Below are 14985 nucleotides of genomic sequence, written 5' to 3'. Positions count from 1 at the left end.
TTCTCTCGTCTCAAAGTCAGCAGGGTTTTTTTAAGGAGACTTTCACATTTTGTTCTATGACATACAATCCATGAATATGTAGTGTCATGGCACTGTGAATTATGTAGCCCTTACGTGTCTTAAAAAAGATGGTTGCTGACAAGTGGCTACATGAGAACATCATTATGCTGAATGTGACTTTACAGCCTCGTCGTGGTGGCGATGTTAAGTCATGCAACTGTAGTGTAGTTTGTTTACAGTCTAACTTAAGCTTGTAACCTCTGGCGGTTGCATTTATGCTTCAAAAACCAGAAGTGGTGTTTAGTTTTTGAGATTATCTTGCTGAACAAAATGTGTAAGTATCATTAACTTGTGTTTGCCACAGAGCTTATTCTCTGCAGTAATCCAAAATACAATGGAAAAACACCACTGGATTTTTGTCAAGGCAACCAGGGCGATGTTTTAACTCGTGTTGGCCTACAAATAAGCGTCATCTGTGGAGCACTCTTCAATTGGGGTTCATTCATTCATTGGTATACAACTAATCATACAGCTAACTTTGCCCGACAGACAAAGCTAGCTGTATAAGTAGTTGTATAATAGAGCGGTTTATCTCACGTTTATCGTAATCTCACGCTGCCAGCTGCTGCAGGCATGGTGTTGGTAAGAATGCACGGACTGAACCACACAGTAAACCTGCTATAAAACTATGAGCTGAAAGAGTTACAGGATTTATTGCTACTGAAAATATGATTGTATACAGGAAAAGCTTGACTTCATTGTTGTTTGTTGGCAGCAAATGTTGTGTATTCATTACAACTCTGCTTTTTGTGTCACAGTTTGAACATCACTTTTAGCTCTTCTAACAAAAGCCGCTGTTTGCTCTAAATATATTTCGGAAAAAAATAACTCACCCAACTCATGGAGGAGGTGCCCCTTTTTTAATTACTGCTACTGACTAAAACTAGACGACCATCATGAAGTGGTAGAGAGCAGTGAAAAAACAGGCTTCATCAGTTTGTTAAATAAAGTTCTCTATATAGATACATTTTTATTCATGAACCATTGTCACTAATCCATTAATATGGCCCGACCTGTTGTTAGTTTCCATACTGACTGATGGAGAAAACAAAACTTTTTTAATTAAAGCAGAAAAATGAAACAACATGTAAACATTATTTTTTTCCTTGTAAGAATACAATTAAAACAGAATGACTTACTCAACTAAAGCATTTGCTCATCTTGGGAGGAGATTTTCTAGCCTTTTCCTTTAAGAGACGGACCCCTTCTAGTGTCTACTCAAAGCGTGAGACCTGAAACTTAAAAACAGTGAGATTCCAGTTTCATATTCCTTGTGACAGACAGAAGGCACAAACTAAGCCAAGGCACCGTACTGACATGGGTATTTAACCCATTTGTGTATCTGATTTTCTGTCTGTTCTTTCTGCTCCTTTCAGCCCATCAATCAAACACATCCATTAATAGTTGCTGCTGTCTTTACTTGACAGATTTCTGATTCCTGAGCACCCCACTAATAAGTAAATAAAACGACTTGTACACGTGAAGGCAAAACTTTCTCAGCAGTGCGTCTCACTTCAAATGTTATTTTAAATGTCTAGAATAATTTCAATGTACATCATCATTTAGAAAGTTAGATGAGATGCATTATTAATGATCTCGTGTCTGTATTGTTTCTTTTGTTACATGTATAAACTAGCGCAGGTTGCCACATACTGTCAAGCGAGCATTATGGGTTTGGTCTCTGTACAGGTATATTGGTACCAAACCTGATGTAGCAGGAAACTGTGCTGCCCTGCTGCTGTTTGCCAAGAAATACTGTTGTCCCAGCACCTCTAAAAACACCCTAACTTCACTTTGGAACAAGCCAGGCTGCTGTTTTTCCAACCCACTTTAGATGAAACCACGCCCACTGACCATGTGACAAAAGCCAGCTGCCAGCCTACTGCTGCATGCTGTACTTGTTGCAGCACACTGGGTGCCCCGTGAAACAGCAAAGCTTGACTTCTTGAGTGGCTTTGAACACCACCCTTGCCAAAAAACACTGAGGAACTTTACCTCCTCTCATTTCTCACTTCAGAGGCAAGACATGGGGTTTCGATGCCCCTCTGACATTACCTCTTTCACGTATCGTGTCTTGTGTATGCAGATGCATGCAGATGAATGGTGTTTCGCTTCCTCTCTTCCTGCAGCTCCCCGTTGATCTACCAGCAGAAGTCGACTAAAATTTTGCCAGAAAACAAGCTTTAACTATACATTTCGCTGTTTTCCAAGCTACTGTAGCTGTCGTATTTTGCCAACATCTTCAGGCACCTGCAGGGTACATCAATAAGTGGGCTAGCTAGCTAGCTAGCTAGCTAGCGTAAGTCTCTTAAAATGGCGCTGGCTAGCCTTAATGTCTGACGACACGCTTTTATCATGTGGAAATCTGCATGGTTGCATCTAAAATGGGTCCGAAAAACAAGAGACGCAGCCAGGCTAGCTGTGTTCCCCTGCTTCCAGTCTTTATGCTAAGCTAGGCTAATTACCTCCTGGCTCCTGCACCTTACATAGCACACAGATATTAGAGCATCGATGTTCTACCTCTATGAAAGTAAGGCAACAAGCATTTTTTTCCCAAAATGTTGAACTATTCCTCGTTGAAAAACGTGTCAGATTACATCATAAATCATTCATTAATCATGGTTTTTTTTTGGTCTGTCTGATCATCACCACCATTATCACCAAACTGTTTAATTGCCAAACGTCACACATTTGATGAGGGTTTCCTTATGTATTATTGCACTTACACCATGGGTACTTATCAGTGGCAAAAAACAGCCCTGTTCAAACCATGATATCTTCTTAAAGTCAGTCTGTAGTCAGTTAGGACATATTGTAGACTTCTGGAACCATTCGCGCAAATTTCAAACCTGCAAATGTTCAGATTCCTGCTCCTCACTACTCTGTATGTCACGACTACCCCTGTTTTTTTTCTAGATACTTTACCACTGAAATAACAGGTTTGACTTGTGACTCTTTCCAACTGGCAAAACCAGGACCACTACCAATCTCTTTTAAGAAAATAAAGGTAAACCTGCACTGCAAACTCTGGGCACTCCCGTGTCTCAAAAAAAGAAGTAGTACATGAGGAAACAGAAGAAGAGGAAAGCCAGGATCCAGTTGACTGAGTGGATGTAGACGATGACCAGGCCGATGTCGAAGAGCCAGCCTCGCATGTCAGTGAAGTCCAAAGCGTCCAGCGCGAAACCTCCGTGAACAAAGTGCCAGCGTCTCCCTGCTGCTGCCGCCGCCTGCCTCTGTTCTCCTGAAGTCAGACAGATAAAATTACCATCTGTATTCAAAGTGATTTTAAATTGTTACTGCTAGTGGCAGTGTCGGACATTTGTCGGTTGTGTCGAATATTTATAGAATATTGCATACCGTGTACAGTAAGGCCACCATGCAATTTGTTGTCTTACTGGATTTGTATCACTGTTGTTTTATTGTTGTTAAAGGTGATTATAGGGTTTAATTTTTTTCAACTGCTGTAAAATAAAGTTTATTATTGCCACTAAATTGTAGTGGAAAAGCAATAAAATGTCTGCTTTATTAATTAAAAAAAAGGTCATGGCAGGACATGAGGGAAGGGTGAAAACGAGATCAGTCACACAGAGACACATTTTTATTGTAACATTTAGTGGCAAAATCCACAGTCATAGGAGTGCGATAAAAAAGAATAAATCTGTAAAAGAATGAGAAAATAAATGCAGAAATATGAAGAGACACAGATAAAAGAATAAGTATCTTAGTTAAAATGTGGAAATATAAAGACATAACAAAATACAGAAAAATAATTATCAACATGTAAATTTTTTTCCCTCATTTATGTATTTATTTATATATTTTTATATTTATTTTTTGCATATAAATTGCTATTTTTTCTGTTTGTAATATATGTAATTTAAAATCAATAACTGAATTAATTTTTATTTTATTTTTATCCCTTTATTTTTCCTACAGTTTTTACTTTTCCCTATTGCTTTTTTTTTAGTTCTTGGGGATGACGCTGGTGGGAGCTTTTTAGCGCAGACTAAAGGAAGTCAACGTGACGCGAACTTGTGCATGCCAAGTGTGAATGTGGTAGTGGTTTGAATCAGGGAGGGAAGGAAAGGAGTATTTTTTTAATGGTTGTGCGCCGTCCGTTATCTTGTCAGCTGCATGGAAAGGTCTATTTCAAAGTTGCTGTGTCCACGTCATGCCTACTTCCTGAAAAGTTTCCGCTAAAGCAACTGGATTCATGTGTACAAGAAGTGTCTCCTCAGCCCAGGCAGGAAGCCCCGCCTAAAGCCAGTTGACTGACAGCTTGGCCCTTCAAGTAATAACAAAAGCATTAGGGAGAAGCAAAACAAAGGGGTAAAAGTACAGTTAAAAAAAAAAGAAAGGGGAAAAATTAAATAATTGTCATAACATAAAAATAAAATAAATAAATCTAAAATATTCAGAAAAAATATAAATATCTTAAAAAATATATACAGAAATAAATGAAAAACTAAAAGTGAAAATAAATAAAAATGCTTATACTTATTCTTTTAGAGTTTGTCATTTGTCTTCATATTTTCGCATTTATTCACTTATTCTCTCTTTTACAGATTTTTTTTTATTTTTTTTTTAATGGCACTCACATGACTCATAAAACTAGACCATCTCTTTGCAGAAACAGCATTCTTGTAACTCAGGATAATCCAGACACCTAACTCTCAAAGGATTAGACTATAACTACTGAGGCAAAAGAAAAAGAATTTGCTGATACAACTATCACAAATATTCTCTCACCCCAGAAGGTACGGAAGCGCTTGCAACAGCTGGGCAGCGGCCATTTTGCACACGAAGCACTCTGGAAGTTCTGCTTGCGGGCGTAGTACGCTTTCGGGAAGAAGGTCTTCGCTGTTTGGTTGAGCTCTGCAGAGGAATGAGACCAGTGTCTAGCGAAGGCAGGGCTGCAGCTAACGTGAAATAATTTTTTAACAATCCATTTTCTACACACACTTATCCTGTGCAGCCTCTCAGCACACATTGGGTGCGTTTGTTTTTGTTATTTTCAATTTACAGGAAAATCAGGAAAAGCACAGTCTGATATTCTAGTATTTTGTTGGGACATGAGTTCTCGAGGAAGCTCACCTTTGTGGAAGTCTGTGTGTGAGATGAGGGTGCGGCAGAGAGGGCAGGGTGTGTTTGTTGGTCGGTTCTTGGCGATAGTGCGGAGACACGGCTCGCAGAAGACGTGGCCGCAGGGCTGACAGCTGTACGGGCTGAAGTAGACGTCGAGACACACGGCGCAGGTGAGGCCCTCTCTGTCCTCCTCCTCGCTGTCCAACAGTGAACCACCCACACTCTCAGCCTGGACACACAAACACACACATCATCAGTAACAACCTTGATCCAATAATCTGGATATTTATTCACTGTGCAAGTATGCTATACAAATAATAACGTTTTTTCTTGCTCCCTCACCTGCTCCAGCTGGCTGTGCAGCCATCGCTCTCTCCTCCTCTGTTTCCTTCGAAGACTCTTGAGACGGTTCTTCTCTCTTTTGCTCAGTCTGTTTGAGGCTGGGGAGGCCAGAGAGGCTTGGGGCTGAGAAGGGAAGACATACACACCTATTAAGAGCCTGTTTTATTCATTTAATATATGGTTATTTTCCTTATGCTTTTTCTTTCAGAGTCTACAATGGTCAGAATGTGCCCCTTCATTCTATACTGCGCCTACATTCTTAACAGGGGCTGTGGATGTTTCTGTATACGTCACTATTTATTATGTAAAGTCTAATAATAATAAAAAAGAAAGTAAAAAAAGAAATAAACAATATGATGCTTCAATTCTTATTAAAAACAGATTTCTTTAAATTCCCTGTTTCCAGCAGCATACCAGAACTTCCTCATCCGGCTCGGCCACACTGTCAGAGATGGACCTCCCTCTGAGGAACAGGGCTGAAACAGACACATCCTCGTGGACAGCTGTTGTCTCTGGAGAAGACTCGGCGTCTTCCACAGTTTGCAGCAGTTGTTGATGCAGAGGTGACTGTGTCCTTCCAGAAACAAATGAACGACAGGCGACAGCACTGAATGAGGCTTCACCATCAGTGTCAAACTGCTGACTCGTGGGATACAAGACAGGTGAGCGTGTCGACTCATATGTCCCCGTCCTTGTGCTCTCAAGAGCAGAGCTGACGGTAGGGCCTGCAGGGCAAAAACATGACGACCTGATGGTGGCATCGTCTTCCAAGCTGCACCGCCTCCTGTGAGAGATGCAGTAGAGAGGACTGAAAGAAAATGACTGTGTGTTCTCACTGTCAGTCAGTGAGTTAGAGGCCTCAGCGGGGCTGATGTGGGACATGACAGCAGCACAGTTAAGCTGTAAAGTGTCCAGTGCCGTCCTGTTAAACTCAGGCCTCTGCTCTCTGTCCTGAGAGCCATCTGTCAGCAGAACAGCCTGTTCCTTCTCAGGCCTCGTCCTTTTCGGCTGGACGATGAGAACGTAGTGTTTCTGATCGTGATCAACGCGACTTTTGTTGAGGTGGACAGTGGCGTCTCGCCCACAGGGACACTCGCTGCGGTTGATGAAGTTGAAGCCGCCCAAGCGAGCTCCACAGTGCTGGCAGTTGAGTTTTCCTACAGTCCACTGGGCCTAGAAAGAAACCACAGAAACATCAATGAACAATATCTTAAAAATTGATTTGTTTTTAGAAAATTAGTTAATCAAAACTGTTCATTAAAACTGTGGATGACTCATTCCCTGTTGATCTACTGATCAATCAATCAACTAATAAATGCGGGGACAATAAAAATCCAACCCCAGATTCACTCTCATTTACCGTTTTGCCTCACTGTATTTGCATTTTTGGATACCTGCTGCTTACGGTCTGGCACCTGGTCGCTACTATTTTTATTAAGCCCCAACTTCACTTCAGCGCTGTGGGGGTACACACCCATAAACGTCCCAAAACAAGTGGCCAAATCTGCAGTTCTTCTAATGGCCACTTGAATTTTACATACATAACTCACCAGTTTACATTTTAAAGGCTTAAAGTTCACATATTTAAGGGCAGAGACAGTTTGAACGACAGCCTGTAAGTCAGGTCCACCGCTCGCTCCTACACTGCCCCAAACTCTCTCCCAAATATGGTCACTTCTCGCTTCAAAAACAAGATGGTGACAGCCAAAATGCCGAGTTCAAGGCTTTAAATCAGAGTCCACAAACCAATTGTTGATGTCACAGTAGCCTTGTCCATTATTTCATACAGTCTATGGTTCTCCTTTACGCTTGGCACAGAGGAAAATTTTCAGTTGGTGTCAATCTCCAATCTCGCCACTAGATGTCCTAAATCCTACACACTAGACCTTTAAAGTGACAAAGCCCTCTAGTGATTGTGGGAGTTATGACTCCTTACCATGGGGTGCAAAAGAAGAATTCAGGTGTGGTATTATAAAGCGGCAATGTGGGTTGATGGTCAAAACATTGGACTTTAACATGGAGCATTGCGATTTGTTTCCTGTTCCCAACTATCATTGCTTTTCTTTTATTTATGACCGTGGTTGTTCCCTGACTGTAACCAAGTCATCATAACTGTAATCATGACAACGTTAAGTACTTAACTCAAACCATAAACCTTCCCCTGTCCCTTGTTTTTGTGCCTAAAACATGACCACTACAGCCCATTAGTCAGATCCACCCCTTGCTCCTCCACTGCCCCAAACTCTCCTACAATTATGGTCACTTCTGGCTCCAAAAAACAAGGTGGCAGAGCCGTAATGCCAAACTTGAGGCTATAAAACAGCAGTCCACAACTAAGAGGTGATGTCACTGTAGCTACAGTCATTATTTTATAAAGTCCTGAATCATAAAATAAGAACAAAATGAGAAAATTCAGGTAGAGGGAAGAGTCTCTGCAGAATAATACACTGCCACACACCTCTAGTGGGTCATAAGTGATGACTGAGAGGGATTTCTTCTGTTTAAGTCTATACATTGTTCTTTCTGAAAGTTCCTGCATAATATGTCTTTAAATCTAATTAAAATGTAGCATGGAATTTGCCATATATATCTGACATCATGCATAAAGTCTAAAGCTGTGTGTGACTTCATTTTCATAACTAAAACACACATAATAAAATTAACTTTACTTCAGTGTATCCAAATCTACACCAGAAAACGTCAAAGTAAATAACTGTGTTCACTGCCAGTAAAACACTTCCTGAGCTGTGACACTTACCTGGTGAACTGAGGTCAGTATCCACTCTGGCAGTGTGTCAACATTGACATGCCAAATACTGCAAACGGCAGCTGAGCCTTCATCTGTGGCCTCAACCTGCTCCCACATAAAGGGCACACAATCAGCGAGAAGAGCTCCCATCAGACCCAGTCTCTCTGACACTGATAGCCAGCCATCTTTTTTATGACTGAAACACAAGCTGTTATTTTTGAGTTTCCCCAGCCCTGATGTCCCCAAACAACTTTATGGACTATGAGTTATGATTAGGGCTGAAACTAATGATGATTTCCATCATTGCATAATCTCTCAATTTTGGGGGGGATTTATTGATGAATTGTTCAGTCTATTTAAAGTGAGATAATAGTAAAACACTGCCATTACACTTTAGGTGTTCAATTTACAATGAAATAAAACAGAGAGAGGCAGTAAATCCTCACTTTTAAGAAGCCAGAAACACAGAAAGTCTGCTCGTAAAATGGGTTAAACAAAGGTCAAAATCATTACTTATTAAATTCCTGGTGACTGGCAAACTGATTACTGATTAACTTATTGATTCAGCACAAGCTAACTATGGCAAACAATTCCTCACAGGCGGGGTCTGTAGCTCATGAACCAATACATCCAAAAAGTTAGACCGAAATTGCCGAACACATCAGATTCACAAAATTCTCACCAACCATTGACAAACATGTTGAGTCAATGATGCCTTTCCGACACCTCCTGCAGCGGAGCATGGTTGCCTCTCCTCAGGGTCTTTTTAGGTTTCCAGTCCAGCTGTTGATGTAATGATAGTGGAGACACAGTCAAGGCACACAACTGCAAATACACCTGCACTAATGTCCACTGTGGAAAAAAATCCATTTTCTCTGTTAAAGTTCAGATCATTTTTAGTCTGAATTCAGAAAGGACAAAAAAAACCTCATCTATATATATATATATATCTCCCTAAAGAGGATCAGTACAATCACACATTTCAATTCACTATGTTTTCCAGAAATGCTCACCCACTTTAAGTTCTATCAGATTCTATTGACTTTGGTTTGCATATCTTTGCATGCAGCATAAACTTCACAGAAGTCTAACTTGACCTGTGTTGCAGTAAACCACATGCTTAATAGGGCTGCAACTAATGATTATTTTCATTGTCGACTAATCTATCGATTATTTCTTCGATTAGTTGACTAATCATTCCATCGAAAAACGTGTTAAAATGTTGAAAAATGTCAGTCTGTCTCTCCCAAACCCCAAAATTATGTCATCTAATGTCTTGTTTTGTACTCACGCCACTCACGTTTTAGTTCAGCGTCATGGGAGAGTGTGTAAAGCTGCCAATATTTAAACGTAAGAAGCTGCAATAAGAGTATTATGGGGTGTTTTTATAGTACTTTTCTATGAAAAAAGACTCAAACTACTAAAATAGTCACCGATTATTTTAGTAGTCGATTAGTCATTGATGAGTCGACTAATCGTTGCAGCTCTAATACTTAATAGTTAGCTATTAGAAAAAAAAGTGATAAAAAGACAGGTATAAAGAGAAGCTAGGGCTTGGCAATGTATCAATAATGTGATATGAGACAAGACATCATTTGGATTTTGGATATACTAATAGTCTAAGTGTTGTCTTTTCCTGGTTTTAAAAGCTGCATTACATTAAAGTGATGTAATTTACTGAACTTACCAGACTGCTCTCGCTGTTCTATTATTTGCTTTCACCCACTTAATCATTATATCCACAGTACTGATGCGTATTTATCAAAAATGTCATTATGTAAATACTTTGTAAAAGCACCAGTATGCAACCCTACAATATAGTTATCAAGGTAAACATTGTGATATTTGATTTCCTCCATATCCCCCTGCCCCAAGAGAAGCTAACGCAGCAATGCAGTTATTTATATATGATGAGGGAACCTGATGCTGCACCCTGTAGGACAACATTTACATTGATGTGGCTATTTTCAGAGGGAACCTCTTTTGAACTCAGGGAGAGAAAAATATCTCGTTGGGTAAGTAAATGAGATACAGTCTGCGAAAACAGTGTGTGGACACCTGAACATTACAGCCTTATGATAGCTGAACATGGGTATTAAGCTTGCACTGCTGTATAGAGGTTTTCTGCACAATTTTGGATCCTGGCTGCAGGCATTTGCTCCTATTGAGACACAAGGGAAATAGTGAAGCTGGCTTCTGATGATAGGCAATAAGGCTCACAGTCTGTGTTATATGTCATCCTCTATGTGCAGGATCAGGGCTCTGTGTAGTAGAAGGTCCTTCACACCACACTGGTATGACACTGTAGCATTAGGATTCCCCTTCACTGGACCTAATGGGCTCATACCATTAAAACAGCCTTAAGCAAAAAGCATACAAGTGTAAATACGACTGTCCTCCATCTTTTTGCCTGGTATTTTAAGTATTTGACGCTTGTACCTTGCTATGCAGCCTGTTGACCCTCAGGCTGTGAAGTGACAAAACAGACTAGTCATGAGGTATAACGCTAAATTCAAGTGTTGACACTGTAGCAGGCCGAGAAGACTCCCCGTCTTTCTCACAGTGTTCAAACTACAACAGCGAAATCCCTCAGTATCTCGTGTTTTAGCATGCAACGTTAACTTACAGCACACAGCTAACAGTGGCAGAATAAAATCAATGTCCTGCTAGCTAACTTAGCTCCGTTAACCACAACAACACACTCTGTCGTGCCGTTTTAAACGGAAAACAATATTCTTAAAATAATGTCACTCAGCATGTGAATATTTCCATTGAATATACTCACGTACCTGACAGCTGGGAAGACATTTAGAGTCGTGGGAACAGAGAAAACCTGAGCTCAACAGCGAGTAAAGTTTAGCAGCTTTTTTGCTTTAAGCCGAGCCGTGACGTCATGAGAAGCGGGGATACTACGGTAAGCCCAATAGACCAAAAATACGACACCTGGATAAAAGCGAGAGGAGAGGAGGAAAACAGAATATATAACAAATATATATATGAAATTAATGGTTTGGCCTGAGGTTACTATTAGAAAATATAAAACAATATAAATAGATGATGAAAATATATATTTAACTTTGTCTGGCCAAAATGTAATCAGGAGAAACCAATTAAAACATATTAAAACAGACCTTTGTTGCACAAAAATCTGGGTTAATTTCACCTTTTACTCTTTAAAAGAATAATGGTAAGAACGGTTTATAGTTTCAGAGCTTTTCATATAAAGAATGAAGCAAGGCTGAACTTGCATCCGAGCAAACTAGGTCCCAGTCTAGTGAATTGTCTCTCTTATCTGTTTGTTTCCCTGCTGGTAATTTGATTATCTGGAAATTTGTATATGAATTTGCAGCACTAACTGGCTTGTCCTGTGTGAGGCTGCACTCCAGGGTATGCTAACAATGCACTAAGTGAGAGAGGGGGTCTATAGGGGGGCCTAATAGCATTTCTTGCCCCAGAGCCTCTCAACAGGTGAATCCAGCCATGATGAACCAGAAAATATTGTGACTCCTATTGGTACAATTTTTATTATATTTCAGAGGTGTCATATTTATTGACCAAAAATAGTCAGCCCCTACTTCTCATACATTTTCTGTGAATATACAGCAAAAGACAGTATCTGCCATATTTTGTTAATGCATACATAGTCAAAATATAGCAAAGCAAACTGAGCATTCATCTGTGAAATGTGACAGAGAAGGGAGATGCTGTGTCTTTTCATATTTCATTTTAATTTCCATCACCTTGCTACTGTTCTCAAGGGTATTTTTGTTGCACATATTTTTTTACACTGTAAGAGTCACTTAAAACAATAAACGACTGCATCACCATTGTGTAATTGTTGTGAAAGCGAGCCAACGCCAGGTGGCAGTGTCACACCTGGCGGCCTCAGAGCGCTGACCATGGTGCTGAAGAGACAGAAGAGAATATCGCTTCACTAGGCTACTTTTTAAAATAAAGTTAAATGTTGTAAATTCAAATGTAGAAAAAAAAAAATATTAATATCTAACAAAATAAACCTTTCTTTTAATTTTGGTTTGTTTTTAACTCAAAAAAGAAAAAGAAAAATAGTACACTGCACATAGGGGAAATGTCAATTTCACAATAATTCCATACTCCAGATTAAAAACTGTTATTGTTGTTAATTATTAATTACTAATCATTATCATTATTATTATTATTACTAAAGCAAATAAAAGTTGTTAGTTTTTTATTTTTTCAATTTATTTTTGTTTTGTTTTTATTTTACTTTAAAAGCGGTTTTATTTATTCTTTAATTTACAAACAGTATCGATGCAACGTAGATCAGGTTATTAACATCAATAAAATGAGACTCAAAAAGTGTCATTTAAAAGGATATTTTGAAAAGCTTCTTTTCTCACCGAAATGCCCAAATCCGCCCTTTTTCAAGAAAATTAGAATGATAATAATAAAAATAATGATAAAATAAGTAAAAATAAAACACAACTTGATTTGAGTTGCACCTTGAAGAGCAAACAAAATAAATGAAAGTTTTTATATGTCTGTCTAATAACTCCCACATCTTCAGTGCCGGAGCTGCCGACTAAACAGACACAACCAGGCAGACTCTGTTACATCCTCACAGACATATGACGCATTTTCCATCACTGGTATAAATACGCAGCATCATTCTCTGCCAGCAGCCGAGACTCGCAGTTCAGACTCTCTCTGCTGCACGAAGCAGTGCCACAGTCCACAATGCGCTCTTCAAGGTGCGACGGTGTGATGCGCACCAGACTCTCCATCAAGTAACGGAAAGCTCTCCAAACGCTTCGAGTTTACCAACAATGGAGGGCACAAACAACACGACAGCCTGGTCTCAGTTGGTCAACTCTTCCACTCCAGCACCCAAACCTGAAGACGAGAAGGTGAAGCTGAGTTATCAAGTGGTCACATCTTTCCTGCTTGGCGCGCTCATCCTGTGCGCAATATTTGGGAACGCGTGCGTCGTCGCAGCCATCGCCTTGGAGCGGTCTCTCCAGAATGTGGCTAACTACCTGATCGGCTCTCTGGCTGTCACCGACCTGATGGTGTCGGTGCTGGTGCTGCCCATGGCGGCGCTTTACCAGGTGCTAAACCGATGGACTCTCGGGCAGATTCCGTGTGACATCTTCATCTCTCTGGATGTGTTGTGCTGCACGTCGTCCATCCTGCACCTGTGCGCCATCGCTCTGGACAGGTACTGGGCAATAACCGAGCCCATAGAGTACATGAAGAAGAGGACGCCAAGGAGAGCCGCCGTCCTCATCAGTGTCACCTGGCTGGTCGGATTCTCCATCTCAGTGCCGCCAATGTTAATCATGCGCTCCCAGCCCAGCAGCATGGAAGAGGACAGGAAGAACCCCAAGCAGTGTAAGATCAGGCAAGACCCCTGGTACACAATATACTCAACTTTCGGGGCTTTTTACATTCCGCTGACACTAATGCTGGTTTTATATGGGCGGATATTCAAAGCAGCCAGGTTTCGGATCAGGAGGACGGTGCGTAAAACGGAGAAAAAGAAAGTATCTGACTCTTGCCTTGCGCTGTCTCCAGCCCTGTTCCACAAAAAGACTCCCGGAGACGCGCAGGGCAAGAACTGGAGGAGGAGCGTGGAGCCCCGGCCGCTGCCGAGCGTCAATGGCGCGGTGAAACACGCGGAGGACGGCGAGTCTCTGGAGATCATCGAAGTCCACAGCAACTCCAAAGGCAACCTGCCGCTGCCCAACACCCCGAGCTCCGTGCCGCTGTTCGAGAGCCGGCACGAGAAGGCGACCGAGGCGAAGAGGAAGATCGCGCTGGCGCGGGAGCGCAAAACGGTGAAGACTCTGGGCATCATCATGGGCACCTTCATCCTATGCTGGCTGCCCTTCTTCATCGTCGCCCTGGTCATGCCTTTCTGCCAGGAGTCGTGCTACATGCCCCGCTGGCTGGAGGATGTCATCAACTGGCTAGGTTACTCCAACTCTTTACTCAACCCCATCATTTACGCGTACTTCAACAAAGACTTTCAGAGCGCTTTCAAGAAAATAATCAAGTGTCATTTCTGCAGACCGTGATGGAAATCCAGGTATAGAGACGAGCAGCAGCCCTGAAACCGGCACAAAGAGATTGTTGTGGATGAACAGAGGGCTCATAATGATTACTGTTGATCATCGCCATCGTTATCAGTACTGACATATTCCCACAGGTGTCTGTAGCCTATGCATAGATAAAGCTGTGATCGTTTGATTGAAGCTCCATGTTCCTCATTCTGTTCTGTAATGTTCAATAAAGAAATAATTTTTCATATATTTTCAGAAGTCGTGATTTATGATTTTATTTCATGTACAGATTTACGCTTTAAATTCTGCGAACTAAATGGTTTAAAACAAGTGGTAAGAGGCTTAAACATATTGAATCCAATCAGCAGAATAATCGATTAATCATTTAGATAATTTAAGAAGCTTAAAATGAAAAAAAAAAGCGCTTTATTTTGTGATGTTTTATTTATATCATTGTAAATTAGGCTAAGTGTTGTTGGATTTGTGACAAGAAACAACTGACGACGTCACATAGGGCTAATTGAAATTGGGAAATTGTGATGTATTTATAATGTATTTTTCAATATTTTCTAACATTTTATAGATAATGAAAAAACAATCAATTGCAGCCTAACTCTAAATACTATAATATTTAATTTCTACATGTTCAAATACTTTTATAGTGTGTATGTGGCAATTAGAAAATTGGAAATTAAAGCAACATTA

The 14985-nt window shown here is 40.6% G+C and overlaps 2 protein-coding genes across 3 annotated transcripts; one reads left to right on the top strand and one right to left on the bottom strand.

Moving 5' to 3' along the window:
- Positions 1-2965: 2965 nt before the first annotated feature.
- On the bottom strand, positions 2966-11143 carry rnf180b (ring finger protein 180b). 2 transcript variants are annotated; one of them, XM_033646735.2, is made up of 8 exons: positions 11029-11143; positions 8926-9022; positions 8249-8344; positions 5905-6663; positions 5491-5613; positions 5158-5377; positions 4813-4938; positions 2966-3304 (listed from the first exon to the last, which is right to left on the bottom strand). In XM_033646735.2, the coding sequence occupies exons 2-8, from the start codon at positions 8980-8982 to the stop codon at positions 3105-3107; spliced, it is 1581 nt and encodes a 526-aa protein (XP_033502626.2). In that variant the 5' UTR covers positions 8983-9022; positions 11029-11143; the 3' UTR covers positions 2966-3104. The 2 variants fall into 2 exon arrangements, with proteins under 2 accessions (XP_033502626.2, XP_078018394.1); XM_078162268.1 differs by having other exon boundaries at positions 11025-11135.
- Positions 11144-12570: 1427 nt separating this feature from the next.
- On the top strand, positions 12571-14527 carry htr1ab (5-hydroxytryptamine (serotonin) receptor 1A b). Its single transcript, XM_033647412.2, has one exon. It carries the CDS (start codon positions 13045-13047, stop codon positions 14293-14295), a length of 1251 nt encoding a protein of 416 aa, XP_033503303.1. The 5' UTR covers positions 12571-13044; the 3' UTR covers positions 14296-14527.
- The last annotated feature ends 458 nt before the right edge of the window (positions 14528-14985 follow it).

The sequence above is a fragment of the Epinephelus lanceolatus genome, chromosome 19 (assembly GCF_041903045.1).
Source record: "Epinephelus lanceolatus isolate andai-2023 chromosome 19, ASM4190304v1, whole genome shotgun sequence".
NCBI lineage: Eukaryota > Metazoa > Chordata > Actinopteri > Perciformes > Serranidae > Epinephelus > Epinephelus lanceolatus.
This window is presented reverse-complemented; position numbering and strand designations above follow the sequence as displayed.

Excerpts from the sequence above, each read along its gene's own strand:
- rnf180b (XM_033646735.2), bottom strand. The coding sequence starts at position 8,982 with ATGCTCCGCTGCAGGAGGTGTCGGAAAGGCATCATTGACTCAACATGT. Across the intron at positions 8,345-8,925 it reads ACTCAACATGTTTGTCAATG|GTTGAGGCCACAGATGAAGG; the intron begins GTTGGTGAGAAT and ends ATGTGGGAGCAG. Across the intron at positions 6,664-8,248 it reads TACTGACCTCAGTTCACCAG|GCCCAGTGGACTGTAGGAAA; the intron begins GTAAGTGTCACA and ends GTTTCTTTCTAG.
- htr1ab (XM_033647412.2), top strand. The coding sequence starts at position 13,045 with ATGGAGGGCACAAACAACACGACAGCCTGGTCTCAGTTGGTCAACTCT.